The sequence below is a fragment of the Prionailurus bengalensis genome, chromosome X (assembly GCF_016509475.1).
Source record: "Prionailurus bengalensis isolate Pbe53 chromosome X, Fcat_Pben_1.1_paternal_pri, whole genome shotgun sequence".
Lineage (NCBI taxonomy): Eukaryota > Metazoa > Chordata > Mammalia > Carnivora > Felidae > Prionailurus > Prionailurus bengalensis.
Genome location: NC_057361.1, coordinates 58,491,409 through 58,515,580, shown reverse-complemented (window position 1 = coordinate 58,515,580; position 24,172 = coordinate 58,491,409). Strand labels below are relative to the sequence as shown.

Below are 24,172 nucleotides of genomic sequence, written 5' to 3'. Positions count from 1 at the left end.
TTGCCATTTCATTAGGAGACCTGTGGTGCTGAGAGAAGGCTTCAGCTGCAGGAACCCAGAGTGTTGGGGGGACTTGGTGGGGCACGTTATGGGGGCAGCAACCTGCTTAAGATTGGACAGGCCTTGATGTGTGCAGGGGGGCCAGCAGAGTGCAGCCCAGATTTGTCTCAGCTTAAAGGCATGGGATGCAGAGGCAGGCTGGATTCCGAGCCCACAGGGGTGCCCTGCTGGGGGCATCTGTTGGGGCAAGGCCTGTGCAAGGGAGGCAGGTTGGGAGTGCTAACTGGATTTTTTATTTTTATATCAAGACACTGTGTTTAAAATTTTACAAAGGACAAACTCCATGGGTTTCCGTTAGTGTTTTAAGAACTTTTCTTTAAAAAAAAAAAAGCCAACAACAACAAAAAACACTGCCTTTTTGAAAGAGAAATGACAGACACAAAAGAGACTCTGTAAAGAAAATGGGGTGAATTTCTGATACCATTACCCCAAGGGCAGAGGCGGAACCCAGATTACACCCAGGGGCCCAATAATGACATGGCCTCCACTAGAACCTCATTCACCAAATCTAGGGTCCCCTGGTCTAGCCAGGCCAGTGCATGTGGCCTTTGGGGAAAGCAGGTCACCCTGCAGTCTCTGCAGCCCTCCACAGGGGCACAGAGATGGCTGGAGGGTTTTCCCCCTATGGCCTCCAACCCCATCCAGAGGTAGCCCCTTCCTCCTTCCACCCCATGGTCTTGTTCGAATCTGTTTCTTTCTTGGGGTCATGTTTCTTGGTCGGATTGTGTGAGTGCTAGGGGTTCCAAAGACAGAGAGACCTGGGCCTGGAGCCTCCCTTCCAGAGCCTTTTGCACTCATGGGTTGGAGAGGCATTTGTTCCAAAATTGTTTTAAAAATCAACAAAAACAAGACCCAGAAAAAAGACCAAGTCTGGGGGAGAAAGAGCTACCCTGCTCTTTAAAGCTCCCAAGTCTGGAGTTGGTCGGTGGTGCAGTTCCAAGAGAGGTGGAAGGCGAGCACCAAGGGGGGTGTCCAGCTGGTGCTTTCAGGCCCCCAGGAATGTCTGTGGTCAGGCTCAGGGAGCTGGCTTCAGCTGCTGTTCCACGGGTCCTCAGTTTCCCAAGGACTCATTTGCGTCCCCGTTTGAAGGGTTTGTTCAGGTTTACTTCCTTATTTGTGTTTTTGTACATGCAGGTGCATGTCCACGTCCATCTGTTTGTGCAGGTGGGTCTGCTGTTGGGTGTGGGTGTGTGCGTATACATATATGTCTGAATGTGTGTGTGTGTGTGTATGTGTGTGTATGTGTGTCTGTGGCTGTGTGTGTGTGTGTGCATGTGTGTTTGTGGATCTGGGAGGGAGGGAGCCAGGAGATAGGCTGTGCTCTAGGCTGGAGCTATACCCGGGTAGTGGAGTGTGAGTGGGGCAGGCCAGTACTGTTGAACCCTGCGGCAAAGGTGTTATAAGGGTGCAATGTCTGCAGCCCTACCAGGGAGTTGGGAATCATAGTGATGGTGTTGGGTGTCATGAGTGGGATGTCATCAGGGGAGCGTCGCAGGGTCAGCGTGTAGTCAGGCAGTGCAGTGAGGCGCAGTGTGTCATGGGGGGGACCAGACTCACATTCATGGTGGGTGGGGCCCAGTTGTAACGCTGCCAGCTCCTCCTCAGGAGCAGCTCCCAATTCAGGGGCCCCGGCTCCCCTCTGAGGGCTAGGCTGCCGCAGGGGCTCCTGACGCCGTTTGTCCTTGCGGTAGTAGAGGGCAGCGAAGGCCAGAACATTAAGGAACAGGAGGGAAGCCCCCACAGCGATGGTGACACTCAATTCAGTGGAGTAGTCACGAGGGTTCTCCACCAGGAGTGGCCCTGCATCCTGGTCCCCGTTCCAGGACCCTTGGGCATTCTCATTGCTGTAGGCAGGGGAGATTGCTGGCCGCTTGGTGCTCCAGGTCTTGCCGTTGGGCCTGCGGGTGATGTGGGAGCTGTGGGTGGTATCCGGGGGCGGCACTTTGGTGGTTGTGGACGTATAGTGGAACATGTCATGCAGGTTGTATAGGTGGGGCACCAGGTGTTTCCAGAAGGCCACCTTAGTGGCCCGGTAATGATCGCGGACCCTTGGTTTCAGCCCGATGTGAAGGTAGAGCTGGTCTCGGGGATTGTATTTGGACCAGGCCACTTCCTCAAAGCGGTTGGCCTTGGTGTGAATGAACTTGGTATCTTGGGGGACCGGCTTGTTGGGATCCCTGAAATACCACATGGAAATCTGGGGTCACCACTCTACCTACATAAGGAAAGGGCCCAGAATTCTTCCTCTCACACCCACTTCTGAACCTCGTCCCTAGTCTGTAACTGCCCACCATTTCCATGTTTTTCAGGGTCCCTCCTTCTGTCCATACCCCTCCTCTTCCCCAAGCCCTGAATTCCTATTGCCCACTGCATCATGGAAACTCATCCTTCCCTGTACCCATCCTGTAAAGTCATGCTGTAGATGCTTTTTCTTCTCACGTGCTACGTTGCATCCATCAATCTTTTCAGCTGCCTAGTTTTTCCAAGAACCCTTGAAAGGCTCTTTATGCATGTACTTTATTCCCACCTTACCAGGCCTCTGACCATCTAACCTTGAACCCCAATAGGTCTGCTGGTAACTCTCATTCCTGCTTGGTCCTAGTGCTAGGTGAGTTCTGAGCCTCAACAAAATTTTCGAGAAATGGCACGACCCAAAAGGAGGAAGAAGGAAGGGGGTGGAAGAGTTTACCAAGCAAGATTTTGGGAGTATCTTTAAAAAAGGAGATGATGGAAGAGGTTCAGACAGAGGAGCAGAGGGGAGGGCATGCTGGGGTCCCAAAGAAGAACAACCCCCCAGTTTCTCCTTACCCGGTCTTGGCAAAGTTGGTCCAGTAGGTCATGACGACAGCGCTGAGCATAACGTCATTCTTGGAGAAATTGCAGGGGAAGAGGTCAGTGGGGCCTACCATAGGGACACCAAAAACGTAGGGTACTTCGTCCCCATGAGCTGCATCTGACCAAGCAGGCTTCATGAGGCTCTGGCAGTGATGGTAGAAGGCGTAGAAGTAGGTAGGTGAGCCGTAGCGGGCATGCAGATCAGCGGTCACCACCGAGGGCTCCACCCACTGGTGGTCAGTGAAGAGCGCCACCAGTGTTTTGCGGCGGGTCTCAGGATTGTCACGGTCTGCCCAATCTGTGTACATGAACTTGATGGTCTCCCGCAGGGTGTCCTTACCCTCAGGATAGCCATACAGATTGTCTACGAAGTTGGAGACTGAGTAGTCAAAGTCAGTGCCAGAGACACCATCCTCAGGGTCCACCACCCCTTCCACAAACTTGAGCCCCTCGCCCTGGTTGACACCTAGCATGATGTCATAGTTGAGAAACTCGCCCTGCTCCATGAGAATCTCAGGGTCATCAGGAATGACATCGCCATCAATCACAGGGCCAAAGGCCACGTGGTAGCGGGCTGGCTGGATGTCCTGCTCTACCAGCTCCTTGGCACTCTTTTGACGAAGACAGTCCACCATGTCCACCGTGTCTAGCACGTTACAGCCTACCTTGTCTGCCAGCAGGCTGGTATACTTCACTGGTTGGTAGTTCACAGCCCAGCTGGACAGAGCAGAACCACTTTGGATGATGGCCCTCTGGAAAAGCCCTGCAGAAGACAGGCGGCACCACATCAGACCTGTCATGTCACCCACAGCCTAGGCCTCCCTTGCCTGTCCCTGAGGGACACACTACAACACTTCCTCACTCCTTTGTTACTGAGGCTGCCCTATGGGTGGAATGAGCTACGCAAGAAGAACAAACCTTTTGGCTGGGATGATGGATTAGGACCAGCAGAGGGGTTGCCGGGCCCCTGCGCCGACTGGACCCCTGCCTGCTTTCTTGCTTCCTTGTTCTGGGAGGACGGTTGGTAACTTGAGGGTTAAGGGAATGCCAGAAAGAATTAACCCCTTGGGTCCCAGACATCAGCTTCCTTATGCTCCCTCTCTTTATCTGTCCTTGTCTTCCCTCCTTGCTTCCTGCCCAGCTGGGCCCAGCTCTGTGCCAGCGCACCACCAGGGAGCTGGCGCTTCCACCACAAAGGGGTCTTTTTCATGAGAGATGAGAAATGCAGGCAGGAGAGAGCCTCACATTCTGGGAGTTTGGGGAACGATTCCCGAGGGCAAAGGCCTTGGGGTCTGAAAGTCTCCAGGGAACGTGCCCTCCCAGGGTGTAGTCTCCACAGAGAGTTTCCTTTTGCTGAAGCTACTGATGCCTCAGATCCAGTTTCCCCCTGGCCAACAGAGAGCCAGTCCCCCAAACTCAAAAAGTGGGTGATTTGTCCCCCCTCCCCGGGGGGGGGGGGTGGGAAGGGGTATCATGATCTCCTTGGCCCCAACATTCCCAAGTGAGGGATAATAATCTGGCCTCCAGGCACACAATTTCTTTCCTCTAAGAGAAAGGCAGTTTGCATGGGTAGAAAGAGAGGGAAAGAAATATAGATTGCTACTTAAGAGACAGCCTTGCTTTTTCTCCATGAATCAATTGCAGAAAGGCAGAGACCAACCCTTTGCAGCAGCCAGGACCCTTAGGAGACAGAATACAGCACCACTCCAAGAAAGGCCTTCTCTTCCCAGGGAAATCGGAAGAGCCACCGTTCCGCTTTTCAGACAGGGACACCCTCACAGCCAGTCACTTCACCCTCCTTTGTGGAGAAAGAGATTCCCATCCCCATTACTGTCACCTAGAAACACATTCTAAGGCGTGATGCAGGTCCCACAATGGTGTTCCCTCACCAGGGTAGTCCCTGGAGGGACAGAGACAGAATTTCTAGGTCAGAGAAGGTGATTTTTCTCTCTCAGAGTGACAGGCATTCTTCAAAGAGAGACTGAAAGTCTTCCTGTGACAATATCACTAACTCACAGGGTTGACTTCGACAAAAAACCTTGTCCTCTCCCACAGATTTCCTCACTTCAAAGAAGGGCACCTATTTCAGGAAGACCTCTTCTTCATGAGAAGCTCACGTTTGCCTCTCAGAGATAGAATGTGCTCTAGAGTCCAGAGGTGAAGAGAACTTTTCCTGCTGAGCCAAAAAGGGCCTGTTTGGCTCGCTTGGAAGAGTCACTGGCAGAGGGACCCATGGCAAGGATAGAGGCTTTCCTTTGGGTAAAAATGAGAGTCTCTCTTAGGAGGGTAATACAGCCCTGGGAGGAGGTCTGGAGTTTGCTAACAGACCCCCAATCCCTTAGAAAAAGCCCACCGCGCAGGTCAGTGATCCTCACTTCAGACCCATCTCCTCGCTCAAGGACGGTTCCCCTCTTGTACAGACTTGCTTTTCAGAGAAAGGCAGAGAATGAGTGTTTCTTACACCTAAAAATGAATTCCCACCCCGGATATCTACCCTGAAGTCACATGTCCTTCCCAAACTGAAAGATTTCCCCTGCCCCCCCTCCCCGGCCTCCCAAAAACCACTGTCACTTCAGAGAGACTGTCTGCTCCCAGTCACCCAAATCTGACTCCCACATCAGAAAGAGGATCTTACTTTCTCAGGATATAAACAGGATTGTCTCTTTCCCTCTCTCACACTGGGCGAATTCCTTCTTCCCCCTAGAGAAACATTTCCAACCCACATCTCCCCACAGGGATACCAAAATGTCAGAAGAGGGCCTACTGATCCCCCTGGGCACGCTGGAGCCTTGGAGGCCCGACACTTCTCTAGTTCAGGTTTTGCCCCAAGTGTTACTCACCCTCAGAGTGATGCGACAACGTGAGGAGGCTGACACAGGATGCGCCGATGCCTGAGCCAAAGACGGTAATTCGGCGGGGATCACCACCGAAGAAGGCAATGTTCTCGCTCACCCAGCGGAGGGCCTGGATTTGGTCAAGGAGCCCATAGTTGCCCTTGGCAGCCTGATCGCCAGTGCTTAGGAAACCTGGATTCAACAGAGGGCATGAGTACAGTGAAGGCAGAGGGATGGCAGATTTGGGTTATAATGCCAGGCAGGAGATGGGGGCACAAGGACAGAGGATGAGCACGCAGCGTGGTTCTTTCTGCCTAGCTACCGTATACCATTGCTTCTTTCTGCAAGGCCCAGCACCATCCATATAGGAAGGACCGGCTCCTGGCCCCCTGCCCCCCATTCTCCAGTTTGAAGGGAGGGGTCTGCACACTATCCAAGGGGATGCTTCCAGCTGCGAGTTGGGTAACATGTAGGAAGTGAAGAGCAGGGGCCCTGGAGTCAGATGGTCCTTGGTTCGAGTCCTGGCTCTACCGCTTACTAGCCATATAGCCTTGGGCAAGTTATTGAAAATCTGTGGGCTGTAATTTCCTCTTCTGTACAATGGAGATAAAAATGCTTCAAAGGGTTGGGGCACCCAGGTGGTTGAGTCGGTTAAGGATTTAACTCTTGATTTCGGCTCAGGTCATGATCTCACAGGTTGTGAGATTGAGCCCCGTGTTGGGCTCTGTGCTGACAGCACGGAGCCTGCTTGGGATTCTCTGTCTCTGTCTGTCTCTCTCTGCCCCTCCCGTGCTCATGCTCGCTCTCTCTCAAAATCAACAAATAAACTTTTAAAAAATGCTTCAAAGGGTTGTAGCAAGCATAAAATGAACCTAAGCATCTCTAATATGCTCAGCACTTGGTAAATCTAAAGTTACTTCTCTTTCCCCTTCCTCCCCTCTCTGAAGGAAGTGAAGATCCCAAGAGGCAACAATCCCTAAGCTCTCCCTGCCCTTCCTGTATGAGGTAGTCCATCTGCACCTCATTCCCGGGCCTCAGGTGGCCCCTCTCCTCTCATTGTCAGGACAGGTTCTCATTTCCCTTCCTCCAAGACCTAATGAACAGAAACTCTGGGGAGGAGGCCCAGCAATCTGTGTTTCTAACAAGCTTTCAGGTGATTCTGATGCCTGCTAAAGTTAGAAAACCACTGGGTTGGACCATGTTTTTCATCTGGTGGAGAAATGGGGAAGTCGGTGCAGTGTGTTACCACAGAAACAGACCTTCCCGCCCGCCCACCCACTGGGATTTGCTGCTGAGGAGACATGTCACCATGGAGACTACCTTCCCACCCACCTGCTGGGATTTGCTGCTGTGGAGACTTGTTGCCATGGAGACTACCTTCCCGCCCACCTGCTGGCTATCCCACAGAGATGTCCTATATCCCCCCCCACCACCCTGCTTCCATTTCAAACTGATCCTGCTGTCTCATTTCATCTCTGTTCCTTGATCCCTAGGCTCCTTGGAAGGCTCTACCTTCTGCCCTGGGCTTTAGGAAGGGTTCTTCCTAGGTGCATAGCTGTGGTACTCCTACACGTTAGAAACCCATACCTGGCTCAGTATTTTTTGACCCCACATTTCAAAGCTCAGTGGCAGCACCTGGGATGAACTTTGTGCGAGGCCATGTTCGAGGAGGCTCCCTCCACTCACAGAGAGCTCTTTGGCAGTCCAGGGGCAGAAGCCAGGTTCAAATGGATTCAGGCAGGCACAAGACCTCATCACTTTCTCAAGTCCTTCTGTTTCTAGCTTCTGCAGAAGGGCTCATTTCACCCTCTTCAAGGGTGTTATTAATTTATGTTTGGTACAATTAAGTATGTAAAGCACTTAGTTATTCCTCTCAGGACCTAGTCACAAGCCCTCTTTAGCCTCAGGTTCCTGGCGAGGAAACGTGAAGGAATTAGAGCCTGAATAAGGATGAATGGAGGAGCCCTTGTTCCTCTAGACAAGGGAACCAGCTTCTCCTTTGCCTGGCCCATTCACAAACTGAAGCTTCTGCTGCGAGTCTTAAAAAGTGTGCTGACCAAGACCCAACCCAGCTGTCTGAGCCTGAGACCCTCTGGCAAAAACCACCATGTGCTTCTCTTAGCCCGCCTGTCCTCTCTCCCTTCCTTTCTCCCTCCTCCATATTTTCTTTCCCTTTTCTCTTATTTAAGCAACAGTAGACTTGGCTTCAGCCTTGGCCGAGGTGAGGTATCGTTCACTGAAATGTGTCAAATACATCTGTCCTACCAGAAGAGCCTGCGCTTGAATGTGGTAAAGGAGATTTGTGCAACATGTATCGATTCCCTGGGTTAGGAACAAAGGCCTGAAAGGGCTGGGTGGAGGAGTCAACCATCACTTTCTGCTCCCATGGCTCCCATGAACCTCGGGATGAGAGGCATAAAGCACGCGGATGATGCCATGTCAAATGTCCCTACTACAACAGTCCTGCGTGAAGAGCTATTATCCGACGGGATCAAGCTGGATCTAACGTGACTGACCACTAGCACACAAAACCTGGCAGTCTGGGAGAGCAGTCACTCGCTGCTAGTTCCCCAGTAACTCAGCCATCCACGGAAACCACGTGAGGGTGAAGGCTGAAATCCCAAACTCCGTGAACTGTCAGAACAAATCTGAGACAGTCTCCCTGGGTCCAAGTTTAAACTGCAGTACATGGTTAGCTGCTTGTCAACAGGAGATGAGGGAATCTGGCACAGTGTACCCAAACCAGATATCTCTGCCACTCAACGCTTGACGTTTACCAGGTTTTCAGTTTGCCTGGAGGGTACCTGAGCAAAGATGTAGGATTAAATTCTGGCACCCAGAATTGGCAAGCCCCTACTTCCTCAGCCGCAGGGATGTCCACATCCTATATCCTGCTGGGGTCCTTTTCTTTTGTTGGTCTCAAGCCCCATGGGGGTTCCTCAAATAATAGGATGGGATGCACGGACTGGCCTGTGACATTCTCCAAATAAATGAATCACTCAAGATGTCCAAACAAGCACCTCAGAGTAAACCATCTTTTTGGGCTCAGTGCTTCCAGAGAAGCCGAAGGGAGACTGAATGTTTGCATGTAACTGGAGTCCAAAACTGGCCGCCTGATCTGGGATGCTTTGAGAAACAAAATGACAGTCTCAGCTACACAGCAAAGTCCCCAAGTGTCAGGGACAAATCTATGTTCTGCATCTGGCATCAAGAGACAAAAACATCTTGTATGGGCCCAGAATCCAATCAGTGGCTCATTGATTACATTTGTGTTCCAGAGCAGGCAGTGTAGGATACACAGGAAGGGGTGGGGAATTTCTGACCGAATCTCAGTTTATGACTCCTGAGGTCTGGGTAATATTAGCATGATCATTAACTGCTGAAGTCCAAAGAATAATACGGTGGAACCTTGGATTGCGAGTAGCTTGTTCTGTGAGTGTTCTGCAAGACGAGCAAACACCTCTAATAAATTTTAACTTGATAAACGAGCGATGTCTTGCGTTACAAGTAGTACGTGACGCCAAACTGACATTCATGATCACAACTGGAGCCAATGGTTCTTGAAATTCACTTTGATATACGAGTCCTTTGGATTATAAGCATGTTCCCGAAACGAATTGTGCTCGCAAACCAAGGCTTTATAGTATTCCTGCCCCCAGATGTGCTGTTCTGGTTATCCAAATGAGAGGAGGTAGTAAAGTGGCAGTGGTGGGGGGGGGGTCTTAACCTGAGTTCCAGGGATGAGTTTTGGTGGTATCCATGGAACCATTTCTATAGGTTTGTGTGTGCACATTTTTATGGGGCAGAATCCATAGCTTTCATTAGAATCTCAAAGGGGTCCAAGACTCCCCCAAAGGTTAGGAAGCCTAAAGGATATAGAAGCCCAAAGAACAGTTGTGCAGTAATCGGCAAACCAGAATACCACAGGGAGCACTCACTCGCAACAGCCTTCTGTGCAGCCCACAGCTCTCAAGTGATGCTTCAAATCCTGAATCTCTCCTTCTGCCTCCTTTCTCTGTGTCACTCTTTTCCCCATTTCTCCCCCCGCCCCTCTTCTTACTTTTCTCCCCTCTTTTCCCCGCTCCTCCACTCTTTCTTCTCCTGCAACCCTAGCTGGTCCAATAATATGGAACTGAAGCATATTCTTGATACTCTCTGGGCTTTCCAATAAAAACAATAGAATGGAGCTTTGTGTTCCTAATTTTTAAAAGCAGCTGAGGCCGCCTGGGTAGCTCAGTTGGTTGAGCATCCGACTTCGGCTCAGGTCATGATCTCACAGTTCATGGGTTTGAGCCCCACATCTGGCTTTGCGCTGACAGCACGGAGCCCACTTTGGATTCTCTGTCTCCCTCTCTCTCTCTCAAAAATAAATAAACATTAAAAAATTAAAAAAAAATAAAAGCAGCTGAATGGAATATTTTCTATCACTCTCACTAAGAAAATAAAGTAGTACAGGCGCCTGGGCGGTTCAGTAGGTTAAGCGTCTGGCTCTTGATTTCTGCTCAGGTCATGATCCCAGGGTCGTGGGATCGAACCCCGCATCAGGGCTCCTTGCTGAGTGTGGAGCCTGCTTGAGATTCTCTCTCTCTCTCCCTCTCACCCTCTCCCCCACTCGCAGTCAATCTCTCTCAAATAAATAAAGTAGCAAATTACTTTTGGCCTTCAGCTACTGGGTATGTGTGCCTGTATACCTGTGTGACCTTACTCCTGTATACCCTTCAGGGACTGTGCAACCTGAGTGTGTGGATTTACAGCCACCTTCATGGTACCATTGTTACTGTCAGAGACTCAGATCCCCTTCCTCAACAGGACAGAACACTTAAGGGAGCCTTCCTGTGATGTCTGGGGCAACTCATAAAGATGGAGGAGCAGCGGCAGAATCACGCAACGCAAACCCAGTAGCTAGCCAAGAGAGACCAGGGAGAGAGGCCCTGCACGCTTCATGCCCACTATCCAGATGCCACTGAAGGGACATGGGCTCCACTTTTTTCAGGGAATATCATGCCTCCAGTCTGAAACCAAAAAAAGGTGTCTTGCTACCCCACATAGCGTTAAGAGTAAGTCAAGAAAAGTTTGCCTTTCTGTGTTCATAAACTGCTCCCAGAACTGAAGCACCAGGGCCTCTGTGATTAGAACTGGCAAAAACAGTACACTCAGAAGCAAATTAAAATAAGGTCCTATAAGCTTGGAGCCTGAGCCTGCTTCCGATTCTGTGTCTCCCTCTCTCTCTGCTCCTCCCCGCTTGTGCACACTCACGCTCTCTCTCTCTCTCTCTCTCTCCCTCTCTCTCAAGAATAAACATTAAAGCAAATTATACAAAAATAAAAAATAAATAAATAAAATAAGGTCCTGTCAGCCAACTGGCCATGGAATAAATCATGTCCTTGCTGGTGCGGCATCCAGGCCTACAGACCTGATGTACAGCCTAGACCCCTCACTGGAACTTTGAAGATACAAGCCCTCCAGCGAAGAAGTTGTCTTCCTCATGAAACTACAGGATATGTGACCGCATGTGCCCTCTGAGGCCTGAGTGGGCATCTGAAAGGGAGCAAGACCCTGTATGTGTAGTCACACGCTCTAAGGTACTTGTTTACCTCAGGACCTTGGCCACAGATGGGCATTAAGAGTCACCAAGGAAAAATAAAAATAAAAAAATAAAATAAAATAAAAGAGTCACCAAGGAAGATACAGCACAGATTTAAATGCATATACATTTAAATCACCCAAACAAGCGGGTGGACAGCAGACTACAGGTGCGGAAGGGCACATGGGTATGGATGAGGAGGCGTTTGGGAAATTAGTGTGTATGTGTGGCGGTACATTTGTATAATGGGGTGGGAGTATAAGGGGAGGTAGGCATGGAGAGAGTAGTAGAAATGTGTCTGTGTGTATATACAGGGTATGGACATGTGGGGTATGCTCAGGTGTGGGGGTGAGTACAGGCGTGTGTGCACAGATGGGTTTGGATAGCCAGGTGTGGGTATATGGATGTGTACGTATTTGCTGGGTAGGGTGGGGGAATATGTACATATGTACACTGGCTGTATGTATCCAGGGTATGTATGGGAAGAGTGTCTATGTATGTATGTGTATGTGAGAATGTGGGTACATGTGCTGGAGGCCTATGGGTATCTACATATGGTGGGGAGATACATAAGTGTAGTGTGCAGGATGCATACATAGATGTGGAAGCAAGGATAGGAGGTGTGTGTGTGTGTGTGTGTGTGTGTGTGTATGTGTGTGTGTGTGTGTTGTATTTGTGTAAGCGTGGGGTGGGGAGGTGTGGACGTGCAGGTATGGATGTATATGCATAGGGAGGGGGGAATGTTGGTTTGTATTCATGTGGGGAAGGTGAGGGACATATGTGTATGTGTGTGTTGGAGTAGGTGTGAAAGTGGGCTGTGCAGGGGGATACAGGGATGTGTGTGTATGTGTGGAAGGAATATGTATATGCATTTAAGGTATACGTGTGTGGGGTTTATGTGTAGATGTGAATGTGCGGGGTGTGGGTCTTTGCATAGAGCATATACATGGGGGTAGAAGGAAGTGGGAGTGTGGGCGTGTGTAGTGTGTATGAGTATAGATGTGGATATGGAGATGTGGAGGGAGAGATCTATGGGAATGGGGGGAGTGGGAGATAACTGTGTACGTATGGGGTATGGATGTAGAGTGTACAGAGGTATATGGGTACGAGGATATGTGTGTGTGGGAAAACTGTATGTGTGGAGAGTATATGGAGTGGCAGGGGAACGTGTGTATGTGAGAGGGAGTTTGTAGGTGTGGATGTGGGGGGCCTATATGTTTACAGTTGTATGTGTGTATTTGTGGGGTACGTGAGAAATGATCATAAGCATGGAGGTATATGGTGGGAAGTGTGGATGTGTGAACATGTGAGGGTACGTGGGTGTGTGGATATGTGACTGGCTAGGAGGAATATCTCTGTATGTGTGGAGGTTTTAGGGATGTGGGCATGGGTGGGCAGGGATGAGGGAAGGACACCAGAATATTAATGGGCCCTGAAAAACTCAGCCAAGCAAAAGTCTGAAAACAGAGACCTGGCTTGAGACTTAAGAGAAGGTGTGGAGGTTGCATCGGGCTCGCTGCTGTCAGCACAGAGCCCGCTTAAGATCCTCTGTCCCCCTCTCTCTGCCCCTTCCTCACTTGGACTCTCTCAAAAATATATAAAAAACATGAAAATAAAAACAACAAAATACATTTTAAAAAAAGACAGAGAAGGTGTGGGGGTTGAATTGAATTTCCAGTGGCAGCTGAATATTCCAGGAGCTTCCAGCACTTGGGGAGGGGCCATGTGATAACAACATTTTGACTATGGGCATTAGCACCAGCTAGAGAACCAAGGCCAGCATTAAGTCCCCAGCATTCTTTCCTCCTTCCCTGAGAACCCAGGCTTCCTTCTAGGCACCTAGCAAGGAACCGTACCTAGCACCCCAACACGATAGTTGAGGGTGATGACGATGACGTTGCCATAACTGGCGAGGACGCTGCCATCAATCATGTTGCCCGTCCCTTCCATGTAAGAGCCTCCATGGATGTAGACCATGACGGGCTTAGCGCCACTGTCCCGGATGTCTGCAAGGAGAAGGGGTAAGACACAGGCTGGGTAGGATGCCCTTCCTCCCTCACCCCCGCCAGCCAGCCCTGGGGGGGTGTGGGTAGCAAAGCTATCCCAGGTGCCAGGACACCACCGCCAGCTCTGAGGGCAGGACTCGTGGGGACTGCTCAGCCTGGAGCTCAAGCATCAGCCAGAGACTTGGCCAGAGTTGGACTTGAGTGATGTTTGTAAAGACTCTGGTTTCAGCCTCACAGCTGAAGGCAGTCAGCCATGCCTGGTACATCCAGGCTCAGGTAGGCCATGGCTGGGCTCTGGGGACGGGGAGCAGGAGGAAGAGGAAGGGCTGTTCTCTTAGGTGAATCGAGTGAGTCCCTGCCCTGGGCACCCAGGGGTCCTGGGACCTGACATGGCTTCAGAGAGCAGGGGCTGGGGAGCCCTGAAACCCCCAAGACTAGACCAGTTACATGGAAATATGGCCATTGGCAGCAGCTGGCCCCCCAGTGCAGACAGAGACAAGAGGGGTGGGAATAAGGGGTGGCACAGGGAGAGAACAAGGAAGGGTGTGGGTAAAAGGGGGTGAATGGCAGAGATGGGTTGGGGGGAACCTTACTGACATGGTTTCTCAGCCATGTGCTCATTTACCCCATTCTCCCCGGGGAACCAGGCAGACTTAAATGGAAGCACAGGGGATGGGGAAGAGGAGAGGGCCGGAACTAAGAAGGAGAGAGACCCCCGCCCCCAGTCAGCATTAAGATGAAGGTGGAGCCTCCCCAGAGGCCATTCAAGGAGAGACCTTCAAGCCACCTGCTCCTAAGTCCAGGCGGCACAGCGGCACTGGGGCTGGCCCGTCTAGAGAAAGCTCTCCACCTGACCACCTCCACCTGCAACCTCTCAGTGTGTGAGCTGGACCAACAACACTCTTCCCCAGCGGCACGGCCCTACCAGCCACCAGTGGGGCTCCCCCTGAGCTGCTTGGCCCCCCCCAGGGGTGGGGGGGCAGGGAGGTGGAAGGGGATGTTCCCTGCTGCCAAGCAAACACACCCTGTTTTCCCAAGGAGGAAGGAAGACTGGTTCAACCATCACGCAAGGATCTCATGCCATCTACTAACTGGGCTGTGGTGTCCTGGCCTCAGCCTGGCACTGTAGCCCTCAGCCTTTCTGGTCCCGTCCTGAGCCTATCACAGCCCCTGGCCCTGAGGCCGAGTCTCTCTTTCTGGGAGATGGCTGGGGAGTTCTCGGTAGTGCTGTGCTCCAGCCCCTTCGGTTGTCACTGCCTCACTCCTCAGTGCAACATCCTGCTGGGCCCCTCTCCCAGGAGCCAGTCTCTCCGTAACACACAGGGGCCTCCGCAATGAAACACAGGTATCTCCTCGCCATCCGGTTTCCTTCACGCCTCTCCTCGCCCTCCCTCAGCCCTGCTTTCTCTCCACTCTCCCTGCTGATCAGTAGGGGCAGGTGCCCATGAACCACAGAAGATGGGGGAGGAAGCTGTCTCTGGCAGTGGCTGCTTCTACTGGAGGACTGAGGACGGGGCAGGGGGCGGTAGGGGACCCGGGCGAGGAGGATGCCTTCCCCATGGCTCTGTTTGTGGTCCCCTCCTCCAGCCAGCCGTGTCCATCACCCTGGAACTCCCAGCGGCCAATCAGGCCAAAGATGGATGAACAGCCCAACAGCCTCATAGAGGAACAAAAACACACCAACGGACGGACAGACAGACAGACGGGGCTTCTCCCCATCGAGAGGGGGAGGGGCTCTGTGCCATGCACCAGCCGCCGCACCCTGCAGCCCCCAAATACCTTCATCTTCATCCCCGTCATTATCCGCTAAGTCCTCGCCCTGTTTCTTAGCGCCGGATCCTGGGGACCAGACACGGGGAGACACAACAGCACAGAACAGAGAACAAAACAGAGAGAGAATTCAAAAACAGCATGACTGCAGTGTGGCCCAGCAAGCCAGCTCTGGGCTTAGGCCCAGGACAGGCAGGAGGGATGGCAAGAACTGAGGGAATGGGTGGGCTGAGGCCCAGACCTTCATCAGGAGGATGGTGTTACAGGCCCCTGCGGTGCTGGCCTCCCTGCACCTCCCTACCCCGCCTCCCTGCCCCCAACAGCCCATTTCAACCAACTACCTTCCCAGTTAGGAAGGAGGTAGCAGCCTGTGGGCCAGGGCACAGAGCCAGAGACCCACTCAGGGAAAGGATTTCCTCCGGGTGGGAGGGGCTGCGCACGTGTACGTAGGCAGGCTGAACTGGAGAGCAGGGGCAGGCACTGAGGGTGAGAGGTGGCGTCACCAGCATGTTGGACATGGACATGAGCTATTTGGGCAGAGACGGGTACTGGGGCGCCCAGCCCTGAGCTACCTGGGCCCAGTGGGAAGGCTCAAGCTGGGCCTCAGCTGACCCTGATTCCCAGAGGAAAAAATTGGGAGATGAAGCTTTCCCTCTGGTCTTCCTCATTGGGGCCCCTGCTCTGGCTAATGGCAAATGGGGTTCCTGCTCACAGGAACCAGGCCTAAGAGCAGTAAGTGCTGCTTTGAGATCTAGAGAGAGCCAGAGAGGGAGGGAGGGAAAGAAGGAAAAGGGAGAAGGAAAAAGGGACGAGAGAGAGAGAGAGAGAGATAGGAATAATGGTAATAGCTCCTACCATCTACTGAATATTTACCATGTGCCAGACACTCTACTTCTGCCATATGGTTTGATCCTTACACCCCAATGAGGTAAGCACTTGTCTCTATTCCTGTTTCACTGATGGGGAAACTGAGGTTCAGAGAGGTAAAGTGACTTGCTCAAGATCACATAGCTAGGAAGTGCTAGAGGTCAGATTCAAACCCAGGTCTACTTGACTCCAAAGCCCATGGTCTTTCCACTGCACCATGCCACCTTTCCAGGACAGGGTTGGTGGGGGGTGGGGGGAAATGGAAGGAAAACATCAGTGAGAAAGAGGTGGAGCATGGAGGGGAGGGGAGAGAAGGGAAGGAGAGAAAAGAAGGGACCGGAGGAGAGAAGAGAGACATTTAGGACCTGTGGGTAAGCTGGCACCAACTCTCCCTCCTGTTCTAAGTTGATGAGAGGTGCATCTTGAGCGTGGCTGTGGAGAAAGAGGACCTACTGCCTGGAAGCTGGTCAGAGTAGGGAGACTGAGGTCATTCTGCCAGCACCCCAGGGCTTACCCTCTTGTCTATGACACCAGATGCTCTCAGCCTGGAGGCAGCAAATAGCCCTCTTTCTCAGCTGGTCCGGGCTCTGGTGACTGAATTCCCTCACAGCTATTAATCAAAACAGGAACCGCCTTCATATTACAAAATGGCTAGGGCAAGAGCCCGGCCCGAGGGGCAGAAACTGCCTCCGGCTTCCCGAACTTTCAGTGGCACCTACCGTCTTAACACCTGCCAGTTACCGCCCTCAGAAACCCTGTGGGGCACGGGACAGCATCATCCACGCAATGGACAGAACCCCACACGGAAAGGAAGTCCTCATCCCTAAACGTGAATTCCCTCCAGCTTGATGGGGGTGAAAGTGGGGGGATGGGGCAGGTCTTCCCCCGGAAATCCCTTACTTCCTGTGGGCACTGACTTAGAAGGTGAGTCCGCTTTGCCCCCACCTCCTCAGCACCCCCAGCCCCCGCCCCCCCCAAGTGTCCCTGGGTTGCCGCATGGTCCCAGCCTCCTCTGTACAGATGCCTTTGCTCCTTCAGCTTAGCACTTGCTGAGCAACTCCTTGTTGCCTTGGCGGTCACCCGGGCCAGCCCGACCACCATACCCTGTCCCAACACTGTGCTGCTGCAGGATCCCAACCAGGCCAGTCCTACCTACCCTACGCACACCACAATCCTAATGACCTCTGCGGGCGTATCTCCCCCAAGAAGCAGGGACTGTAATTCCGTTCCAAATGGCCACCAGGCCCCAGATAAGGAACTGATCTAAGCAAGGAAAATGACCAAATGCCCTCCCCCACACTGTCTGGAACTCACTTCCCAGCTTGGCCTGTGGGGCTTAGCTAAACCAGCTGAGTTCTGGGGCGCCTGGGTGGCGCAGTCGGTTGAGCGTCCGACTTCAGCCAGGTCACAATCTCACGGTCCGGGAGTTCGAGCCCCGCGTCGGGCTCTGGGCTGATGGCTCAGAGCCTGGAGCCTGTTTGCGATTCTGTGTCTCCCTCTCTCTCTGCCCCTCGCCCGTTCATGCTCTGTCTCTCTCTGTCCCAAAAATAAATAAACGTTGAAAAAAAATTAAAAAAAAAAAAACCAGCTGAGTTCCAATACCAGGATAGGAGCTTCTTTGGAGTAGTGGTGAGGCCTTTACTTATTTCTAAATCTTTCCTCTGCCTCATATCCCTCCACAGCCCCACAGTGCCCAGCTCTCGGGCATTGCCCACAGTCAACAATCATGATAGGGAAATGTTTGCATTTGAGTGGAGCTGCCAGGGAGTGCTATAGCCAAACTCTCAGGACCGGACAGCCCCAGGCTCTCGCTGGCACTCCAGGGAGATCATTCCTCCTAGGAAATGGTTATCGTGAATGTCATTACCGTCCTCTCACCCACCACCGCCCCTGGAAGTAACCCATGAAGAGCTGGTTTACAAGACCCTCTTCCTGAATTCATTCACAAGCCAACGGAATGTTAAGGCCACAATGGTCCCCTATGCCCTCCTTCACGCCCCCCTCCCCGCAGAGGCAGATGCAGAGGCTCTGACGGGGGAAAAGTCGTGCCTGAAGTCTCTCACTGTGAGTTAGCAGAAGAGCTGCGACTCAGTCAGGCTTTGTGGGTCACAGACCTGTAGTCTTTTTTGCAGCACCGTGAATGCTCCTTCCTTTGTGCAAAGAAGCGTCTACTGATGGCCTAGTGCGTGTGAGGTCCTGGGCAGGGTGTGGGGATGTAGTGGAGCACTATCCCAGAGCAGCAGGCCCGCTCGGTGCATCAAGAGTGCATGGAGAACACGCTCAGCATGTGGCTCAGCATGTGGCTTCCCGGAATCTGCCCCTGGAGACACCTCCTCAGCAGGGGAGCATCCGGGCCGAAGGAATCCTGCCGGCCCCACTCAGGGAAACCCTGCCCTAGGATTTCAAAGGAAAACAGAATCCAAGCTTGCCAACAGGTTGTACGGAGCAGGCTGTGATCTTCCACCTGTTCCTTAAGTTGTTCCCGGTGCCAATTTGGCCCAGCTCATCCACATTTCACCATTTTTTCCAGAGGCAAGGAGGTGAAAATGAGCAGATGGGAGTTGCCTTGCGTTCTACAGTGGAAAGAACACTGCCCCAAGGGTCAAGAGACCCAGGTTTGGGTCGCAGCTCCGCCACAGACCGGCAACAGGGCCTCGAGCAGCAGCAAGTCACTCCCCTGGGCCCGTTTCCTCATCCGTAAAATTGGGAAACTTATTCCTGCCTTAGAAGCTTCCGGAAACGTGGGGAGGATTTTATGAGCTAAGCATGAAAGCGCTTTGTGGAAAACAAGACGTGGTAAACGGACGGGAAAGATCCTTGACCCAGGGGGACCAAATTCCTCCCGAGCAAGAGGGTAAATTTAAAATTCAGGATCTCATGCCTCCTTCAGAGTCCTTAGTTCCCAGGGACCCCCATCGTCTGCCACCAGACTAGCCAGGGTCAGTCGGCCAGGCTTCTGGCCAGACGTGGTGGCAGGACAACTTTGGTCTAAACTTCAGGGTCAGAGAGCTGAGTCTAGACTTTGGACCCAGGAAAAAGCACGGAGGGATGAGTTGGTGGCTCCCCAGCCAGGAAGAGAGCAGGGTCCCTGGCTCCTCTCAAATGCCTAGAGTTTCCCCCGAGGTGGAACTACCAGGCTCTGTCTTTGGCACATGCACTAAGGCAGAACTTGGGGCGGGGGGGGGGGGGGGGGGCGGGGACCGGCAGAAATGGGGTTGCTGCTTCTGCTCTGAACCTGCCTTAGGCCACCAAATCCTCCCTGAAAAGCAGCCAGGGCCCTTGGATAAGGTAGAGCTTATGCCTGCTCACCGACCGCCCCCTGAGCCTGGGCTACTTGAAGGAAGGCTGGGTCTTCAGGGGCAAGGGCAGGTGGGCAGGCAGCCCTCCCTCTCTCTCTCTCTCCCTCCCCGCCGGCTCGCTACCTACCTCCTTTCCTACAAATTTTCTTGTTGGGCTTTCGGGCGCATTCCTTGGAAATCCGCTTTACTGTAAAATGAATAAAAAACTAAAAAATAACAGGAGGCCTCTGCCCAGGGGCATGCACCCCCCACCCACCCCCAGGCCCCAAGAGCTGCTCTGCGGGTGGCACATGGCAGAGAGCCTGTCCGCCATCTCCTTGTTTCTGTCACTTACCTTAGTGTGACCCCCGCGGGAGGAGGCATCGGCTAGCCAAAGAGGAGGCACCTAAGCAATGCCCACCAGGCTTGCCCCCCGCCCCCCACACACACCCAGCTCCCTTGGCCACACACACCTACCACCTTTCAAAGCAGGCGGAATGGCAACAGGGGGCCTGGTGGAGCCAGCATCCTCCCGCGGGCAGCTGCCAACAGTGACCCATACTCCCCCGGGGAAACCCCATCCAGCACTCTGGCCCTAGATCTGTCAAAGCTCTCAGGCCTGGCCAGGCCCCTCCTGGTAACAGTGTCACTCACACATGGGAGCTCAGACAATGCTGGGAGAGGGAAGAACAGGGAGGAGGAAGGGGGAGGCCGAGCAGAGTGATGGTTAGAAGCATTTTCACAGACAGACAGATGCATGCTGCAGGGCACACGACCACATGCGAGCCACAAACACAACAGGGCAGGTTGGAGGCGGGGAGGGCACAGTGCCTGGCCACAGCACTCACCATCCTCCGTGGGCACATAGACATTCAGGTAGAGGCAGTCTTCATTGGGCTCCTGGATGTAAGTAGCGACAATATCCAGGTTGGCAGTGAACCAGACGGGCAGCATGACTTCGGGCACAGCCGTGTGGATGTTCTGGGGGCACACTGGGGGAAAGTGCGTGGCGTTCCGGATGCCCGACCAGGATGGGGGTGGCTCGGGGGGCAGGAAACGTTTCTCGCCGATGGGGGGAGCTGCGTAGGGCACCCCCAGGTATTGGTCCACAGGCCCCAGGATCTCACTGGGCAATGGTACCCGGGCACCCCTTAGCTTCCCAAAGTGAGTATTGACTGTGGGCGCCGGGGCCTGGGTACTGGCCCTCAGCACCAAGCTGAGGAACCACAGGGTGAGGCACAGACTCCGGCCAACGGTGGACTTGGGGCTCAGGGACAGCGAGGGCGGGCCAAGCCGCAGCCACATGTTCCGGGCAGGGGGACTGGCAGGAAAGGCAGACTCCAGGGTCACAGCATCAGCCCCATAGGCAGCCCCTTCATGGCCACACTGACTTGAACCTCAAGACTGAGCTCTCGAGGGACACCTACAGGTGCCCCGCAATGCAGAGAGGTCGTCCAAGCACCACAGCTTCACAAAGGGGACTCCCTCAGGGCCAGACAGGCCTGTGGAAAGAGGGAAGCATGCGTCATCCAAGATGGTCAGGGAGGGCTACGGAGCCTAGGAGCCTAGGAGCCTAGGAGCCTAGAAGGGTCTTTGGGGCCCTGCTGGGCTCGGGCTGCTCTCCTACAGTTAGGAGAGCGCTCCCATGCCAGGGCTTCGAGGGACCCACGGATGATCTCCACTGCTGGTCAGAACCAGTCTAGGTGCCTGGCATGGTTGGAAAATCCTAGGGAACTGGCACGGTGACAGTTGTTGCCACTGCAAAGCTCCTAGTCCCCAACTCTGACTCCTCAGCTGATGGAGCTCATCGGGGTCAGCTGGAGCCAGAGCAGCATGTGGGAGCAGGGGGTGGGGATGACTGGACATGGAGCCCAGGTTCCAGCATGCCACAAGTGAACACCGAACTCTCTAGACCCCCGGCCCCAGGAACCCCACACGGGGACCTCCCACATGAGGAGAGGGTAGGATTGTGAACCTCACTCTGGGGTTCTGGAAAAGCAGCATATAGGCAAAAGGTCCCACATAGAGACCTTCTCACCCTCAACCAGGGCAAGGGGCAGGATAGCCACTCACCAGAGTCCCCAGACCCTCCTGCGCCCCTCCTGTACATTTCTCTTCAGCCCTCACTGCTCCCAAAGTCTTAAGCCTCGGTCCTTTCTGTCGGCTATCTCTAATTCACACTGAGTGCCAGAACTGAGGCAGAAACCACTCTGCCTAGCACCCCAGGCATTGTTGATGCTCAGCCAGTGTAAAATAAACAACGGAGTGTGGGGGACACACACTCAGAGCCTCATGGAAATAAACTCACAAAGACTCAAAGAGGGAGTGAGAGAGACCAAGCCAGGATCACAGACACTGCGATATTCACTCACAGAGACATATATTCCAAACCCACAGAGATCCCCTCATATAGTCCCACATTCTGAGACAGAGAGCCTCACAGAGCCAGAGAATCACAGAGAAATACATTCAGAAACACACACAGAGACTTACTGAAGCAGAATCACACACACCACATAGGTAAATATCCAGAGACATACACGGCATAATGGTGACACATAGGTGGAGACAGAAACAGAAATACAGCACACTCAAGATATACGGGCTTTCTGACACACAGTTATACAGTCAACACATAAACACAGGCACACACAGACACTGCTGCATGGACACACACACACACACACACTTTAGTTTTCCCTATTTCTGCCGCCTTCCCAGATTGCCGGCCTGCTCCTTTAAGAACTGGCTGAAGGCGTGGGGGAGGGAGATTGGGAACGCCCGGGAATCGGCTACCAAGAGAGGGGAATGAGAATGTGTGTGTGTGTGTGTGTGTGTGTGTGTGTGTGTGTGAGAGAGAGAGAGAGAGAGAGGGGCAGAGAGACAGAGACAGAGAGAGCGGAAGGGAGAAGGAAGGAGAGGGAGGGAGAGGGAAGGAGAGAGAGGGAGACAGAGAGCGAGCTAGAGAGAGAGAGAGAGAGAGAGAGAGAGAGAAGGAGAAAGAGAGGAGGGAAGAAGGAGGAGGAGGAGGGAGGGCGGGCAAAGCAACTGAAGGGGTGGAGGCTCAGAGGAAATGGGGAGCAAAGTATGGGGGTTAGATCCCAGACACTGCCCAGAATGCACCCGGGTTGGGGGGAGGAGGAGAAAGGGAAGGAAGGGGTAGGAGTAGGGAGGTGGGGCAGGGGGGAGTGGGTGTGTGTGTGTGTGTATGGGGGGGGGGAATAGTCCGCAGCTGAGTTCACACAATCCCCCCATTCACCGTCTCCATGGCAACTCTGGGGCACAGACCGCTCATTCACACGGCTTCCCCGCCAGCAACCCCCCCACACCATTAACCCCCTCGGTGCCGCCCCTCCCCACAAATTCCATTAACCCTTTCAGGATGCTTTCCCCAGTAACCCTTCAGTGCCAAATGCCAGTCCCCCTAGAGTCAAATCCCTGCAGCCCCTCCCCCGCGAACACCTAGACAAATCCACCGACCCCCAAACGCCCTCTGTACCCTAGGACCCGCTCTGAGTCCCTAAGGCCAAGATCTCCATCCTGGCCCAACTTGCAGTTTGGGAGAAGATAAGGGGAGGAGGCAATGCTGGGGATTAGAGTGGCATCTGGGGTACTTTTGGGGCTGGAGCAGTATTGGGCGAGGGGCATTGTGCAGGAATGGACTGGTATTGAGAACTGCAGTATTGGGGGCTACGCGGTTTGGGAATGGTATTGGGGGACAGAGCTGCATCGGAATGGGGGAGGATAGGATAAAGGCCTGGGGGGGGAGGGGGGCTGCAGAGAGTGGGGGAGGGAGCCTGGCTGTGAGATGCTATGATGGAAGAGGGATGGGGCTGCACTGCGGGGGAGGGGGGACTGGCAATGTGCAATACAGGAATAGGGCTGGGGGCCCTTAGTAGGGGTATTTTGAGGAGCATGCGGCCAGGCTGTGGAAATAGAGGTACCACGGGTGGTAGGATGATAGGGATGCGGGATTCAAGGAGGAGGTGGAGGAGAGAAGCGGAGGGGGGTTGGATTGGAGGGTCATGGGTGCCGATGGAGAACATGGGGTTGAGAAGGATGGGGAACACTGGCTGGGGAGTGGAGAAGCCCGGGATTGGGAGGGGATAGGATCGGGTCAAGGTATGGGCAGCTAGGGGATGAGAGACCGGGGCAGGCGGCCTCACCTGTTCCCCGGGCTGTTGCCGGCGACTGAACCGGGCCGCGGACCACCCATATCGCCTCCAGGCCAAGGGCTCCGCACCTGAATCCCCGAGATCTGCTCTCCGGCAGCCTGGCTGCTGTGCCCGCGCACCGAGGGGGCGCGCTGCGCGTGCCCGGACACGGGGGGGCGCGGTCCCTGCCATTAACTCCTTTTGTGCCAGAGATGGCTCAAGTCCTGGGGCATGGCCCGATTCCTCCTTTGCTCAAGCACGCTCTGCTCACCCTCTCTCCCTCTCACACGCACACCTCTCATTTCAAGACAGGTGATCATCCAGGGCAGCTAGCTCAAATTTTACCTGCAACCTTAAGACAAAGGGAGAAACTGAGGCACTGTCTGCAGGAGCCCCCAGTCGTGCTCTACAAAAGACAAGCCTCCACCTGGCTCAGCATCCGTCGCCTCTTCCCTCCTCAGCACCAGCGCAACTCTAGCAGCAACCAGCGGAGGGTGGGGGCACTTTGCTCTCATCCTGTCACTCTCTCAAAGGTCAATGTTGTTCCTTCCTGCTGCTTCTGCTGGAGCACGTCAGGCAGAGACCAGCAGCCTGCCACTTGTCCCACCACTGGGTCTCTCCCCTCCAGATCTGGCCCTCTTTGGGTCTCAGGGTTGGGTTTCTGTATACGTAGTGCACCTGTCCAGTTTGTTTAGCCCCCACCCCCCACCCCAAATCCCTCGGAGTGTCCCTTATCCCAGCTAAGCCCCTAACCCTGTAGTTCCTCAGAATGTTCACGGCACGA

At 53.6% G+C, this 24,172-nt stretch overlaps 1 protein-coding gene across 6 annotated transcripts; it reads right to left on the bottom strand.

Moving 5' to 3' along the window:
• Positions 1–270: 270 nt before the first annotated feature.
• NLGN3 (neuroligin 3) lies at positions 271–23,531 on the bottom strand. 6 transcript variants are annotated; one of them, XM_043571618.1, is made up of 8 exons: positions 23,401–23,531; positions 20,083–20,226; positions 19,383–19,442; positions 15,099–15,158; positions 13,170–13,319; positions 5,736–5,921; positions 2,869–3,658; positions 271–2,237 (listed from the first exon to the last, which is right to left on the bottom strand). In XM_043571618.1, the coding sequence occupies exons 2-8, from the start codon at positions 20,186–20,188 to the stop codon at positions 1,394–1,396; spliced, it is 2,196 nt and encodes a 731-aa protein (XP_043427553.1). In that variant the 5' UTR covers positions 20,189–20,226; positions 23,401–23,531; the 3' UTR covers positions 271–1,393. The 6 variants fall into 6 exon arrangements, with proteins under 6 accessions (XP_043427553.1, XP_043427549.1, XP_043427548.1 ...); XM_043571614.1 differs by having other exon boundaries at positions 20,083–20,736; positions 23,401–23,513; XM_043571613.1 differs by lacking the exon at positions 23,401–23,531 and adding an exon at positions 21,308–22,138 and having other exon boundaries at positions 20,083–20,736.
• Positions 23,532–24,172: the final 641 nt, after the last annotated feature.

What these genes read in the sequence shown, in the direction of transcription:
- NLGN3 (XM_043571614.1), bottom strand. Translation starts at nt 20,539, where the DNA reads ATGTGGCTGCGGCTTGGCCCGCCCTCGCTGTCCCTGAGCCCCAAGTCC. An exon ending in TGACGGGGATGAAGATGAAG is followed by an intron (nt 13,320 to 15,098) that starts GTATTTGGGGGC and finishes TTCTCCTTGCAG; the next exon opens with ACATCCGGGACAGTGGCGCT. An exon ending in CTATCGTGTTGGGGTGCTAG is followed by an intron (nt 5,922 to 13,169) that starts GTACGGTTCCTT and finishes TGTTGAATCCAG; the next exon opens with GTTTCCTAAGCACTGGCGAT.